The sequence below is a fragment of the Nannospalax galili genome, unplaced genomic scaffold (assembly GCF_000622305.1).
Source record: "Nannospalax galili isolate Female #2095 unplaced genomic scaffold, S.galili_v1.0 scaffold1296, whole genome shotgun sequence".
Lineage (NCBI taxonomy): Eukaryota > Metazoa > Chordata > Mammalia > Rodentia > Spalacidae > Nannospalax > Nannospalax galili.
Genome location: NW_008338720.1, coordinates 856,125 through 859,732, shown reverse-complemented (window position 1 = coordinate 859,732; position 3,608 = coordinate 856,125). Strand labels below are relative to the sequence as shown.

The 3,608-nt window shown below is 35.4% G+C and overlaps 1 protein-coding gene across 3 annotated transcripts in view; it reads left to right on the top strand.

Annotated features, from left to right (window-relative positions):
* Positions 1 to 3,608, top strand: part of Vps13a (vacuolar protein sorting 13 homolog A) — a 242,970-nt gene that overhangs the window by 34,414 nt on the left and 204,948 nt on the right. For all 3 annotated transcript variants that reach the window (XM_008833348.3, XM_008833350.3, XM_017798222.2), the window contains exons 11-12: positions 2,729 to 2,856; positions 3,025 to 3,131. In XM_008833348.3, coding sequence (XP_008831570.1) covers positions 2,729 to 2,856; positions 3,025 to 3,131 — 235 coding nt within the window. The remainder of the gene's footprint in view (positions 1 to 2,728; positions 2,857 to 3,024; positions 3,132 to 3,608) is intronic.

Here is a 3,608-nt window from a genome sequence, read left to right as displayed (position 1 = left end):
TGAAGGTATCTGCCTGTCTGGCTTTTCTGTTTGTCAAGTAACTTTTAGTTATATATATATATATATATATATGTATTTTTAAAATGTCTTAGGTACTGTAGGTTTTGGAGAGAGAAGAGACTGCGAGGTAGTGACGTAGAAGAGAGTGAGCTGAACACAGCTGTGCACTTTTAGTATAGTTCAAACACGGAGCAATTGCTTCACTTAAAATTTGTTAAAAATTCACTTTCTGGGCCTACCCAGGGCTTTTCTCATCAGAATCTTGGGGTGAGGCTCAACATTTGATGTTTTAACAAGCTCTGCAGGTGATTCTGATGACTCCTCAAATTTGAAAACTCATGGGCCTAAAGTAGGATAGACATATTCTATAGGGCCAGGTGGTAAGTTAGATATTTTACATTTTGCAGGCCATATAGAGTCTTTGAGACATATCTTTCTTTGTTTATCTAAAACAATCCTTTGAAAATGGAAAAATCATTCTCGACTAACTGACTTTACAAGAACAGACTGTGTAATGAATTGGCCAATGCAAATGTAGATAGAGAAATAAATAAGCCTTAAGCAAAATTTTAAAAAATTAATTCATGATTGATTTTTTAGCAGGGTAAGGATGGGAAGTAATTTGTGTGATTCCCTTATAGATTTGAGGGTCCACTTAAGATTCACAAGCTTTTCCCTTTTTTTTTTTTTGAGACCAGGTCTCACTTTGTAGCCCTGGCAGGAGGGTGCTGTGTAAACCAGGCTGGCCTCAAATTCACAGATACATAGCTGCATACCTGCTAAGGGAGGGAAGGGGAACTGGGTAAGTCTCTTCCTCTCTCCTTCCCTCCTACCCTCTCCCCCATTTTGTGCCTCTGGGTCTTCAGTGCTGAGACTAAACGTGTATGCCATCTCGCCTGGCCTAAGATTTGCAAAATTAAAGTGAGACTAGTGAGTATGATTGTCATGTTTCCTTTTCTAGCCACATTTACCTGTTTAGTGCAGATAAATGCAGTAAGTGCTGAGCAAGAACTGATAGAGTAAGAAGGGCAAAGGAGTTGAGAGTGAATGCAGGGAATGTTAAATAGTTGATAATGGGAGAGGTAGGGTTGGAGGTGAAATGGGGAAAAGGTTCTCAAGGGCTACAAAGTTAGGTTTCTATAGGACCAAAAAAAACTCTGGTGTACTCTCTGCATAATAGAGTGATTATAGGTAACAACGTATATTTCAAAAAGCTAGAAAATGGGACTAGGGAGATGGTTTAGTTGGTTAAGAGTGCTTGCTGCTTAGTCAGTTATGAGTATCAGAGGAGCTTGAATCCCAGAACCCTCATGGGGCAACTCACTAATGCTTGTAACTTCAGCTCCAAGGGATTCTATGCCCTCTTCTGACTTGCCTGGGCATGTAGCCAATACATCTTCTAAAGAAAAAAAAAAATCTTCTAAAAACAGATAAATCCTCTTTAAAAAAAAGATAACCATGCATCATACTGTGCATGGTGATACACGACTTTAATCCCAGCACTCAGAAGGCAGAGGCAGGTGGATCTCTGTGAGATTGAGGCCAACCTGGTCTTCATAGTGAATTCCAGGCCAGCTGGGGCTACAGGGAGACCTTGCCTCAAAAATACCCCAAAAAAAAAAGAAGAAATTTTTATAAAGAATGAAGCTGGTTATGGTAGTCCTGGCCTTTAATCCCAGCACTGGGAGGCTGAGGCAGACCTGTTTAATGTATGAGCGAGGCCAGCCTGGTCTGCATAATGAGTTCCAAGCCAGGCCAGCTGGGGCGACAAGACCCTGTCTCAAAAAAACAAACAAAAATAATGAAACTTTTAAGGGGATTCATGGGTTTGAAGCAATTTTAATGTTATACAATGTATATCATTGTATACATGTGTTGAAATAGTACACAAATCTCATTATGTATAACTTTTATGTTTTTATCTTTAAAAAAATTAAGTTAAAAAATAAAATAGCACTTATTATTTGCAGGGTAAGATTGGAACTGAGGACATAAAGGTGAAGGACAGAGGAAAGGTGGCAGATTACTGATTTATAGATCCATGATCTTCAAGTATTTGTTTGTATTCAGATAAACATGTATGCTTAAAGTATAAAAATGTGCTAGTCCTTAGAAATAACTAAAATGAGAGGAACATACCATTATGTAAGACATAGATTATAATTTAATAGTTTTCTAGGTGATATGATCACTGCTCTCCCTCTGTACCTTTATTATTATTTTCTGGTACTATCTTTTGATCCAGATAATCTTGGACAAACTCATTTCTTTCCCCACCTTTTACAATTTGAAAGGAAGAATAGGAGTATCCAGAGAAATTATCGTAAAAAAGAAATCAGTATTAAATATAATCTTCCTCTTAATGTTTTTTGTTTTTGTTTTTGTTTTTTCTTGCTTTTTGAGACAGGTCTTCCTGGGCTGACCTGTGTAGACCAGGCTGACCTCCATCTCACAGATATCCTCCAGTCTCTGCCTTCCAAATGCTAGGATTAAAGGAGCTGGTACCTCTTGTTTCTAATGTTCATTCTCTAAAATTAAGTTAAATCTAGAATTAAAATAAATTCTTACCCACCAATTAAAGAACAGTTCGTCTAACCAAAAGACAGCAGTGTAGATATTTGGGAACTGCAGAAGTGGTATAAAAGAGATGAAAATAAGTATTTCTAGCTTGTGTTGACACTTTGTAATACAACTCTATTTAATTTTTTCAATTTGTATTATTTTCTAGTATTTCGCCCTATATCTGCTAATGCCAAACTTCAGATGAATCGCCGATCAGATCTTGACTTTTCTCACCCGAAAATAAACCTGGATGTTGAGTTACATAACATAGCAATTGAGTTTAATAAACCACAGGTGATTTTCTTTGATGAAATTTTAAATTGTTTTGATAACAACTAAAATTTAATTTTTTAAATTCATAATTATATAACATTTTTAAAAATTTGTAATTTTAGCTTTCATCTTCAATAATTGACCAAAAATCCTGAAACATTTAAGAGCTTTAAATTTTCCATTCTTTAGTATTTCAGTCTAATGGAACTTCTTGAGTCAGTTGACATGATGACACAAAATCTGCCATATAGAAAATTCAAACCTGATGTACCTCTTCACCACCATGCCAAAGAATGGTAAAATGCCTTTTAATCAATTACAATTTTTTAAGTAATAAAGAATTTGTCACAAAAGTAAATTTGATGTTTAAAAATAATTTTTAAAGATACTCTTAACATCTGATGCAAACTCATTTGTGGCTAGAAATGTGTGTAGTTCTCTTTGCTTTGTCAACAGATTGAGTGAAGAGGGTCTTCATAATGGAATTTACAACTAGAAATATTAAAATACTGTAGTTTTCATGTACTGTAGAGGAACCAATATTTTTGAAGTTACTAGAAGGTTCTATCTTGCTTTGTTTTCTAGCAGTGTCTTTTATCAGACTCCCTATCTGACTTGCTAACCATCTAATTAAACTTGTGTGTACCTGACCAGGTTCTGGGGGTCTTTGCTCTACAACCCCACTTTAAAATTTAAAAATCTACTCATTCTACTTTTTTTAAAAGTTATAGTTTAGTTTCTGAAAGTCGTAATTACTCTTTCAGGTAATTCAA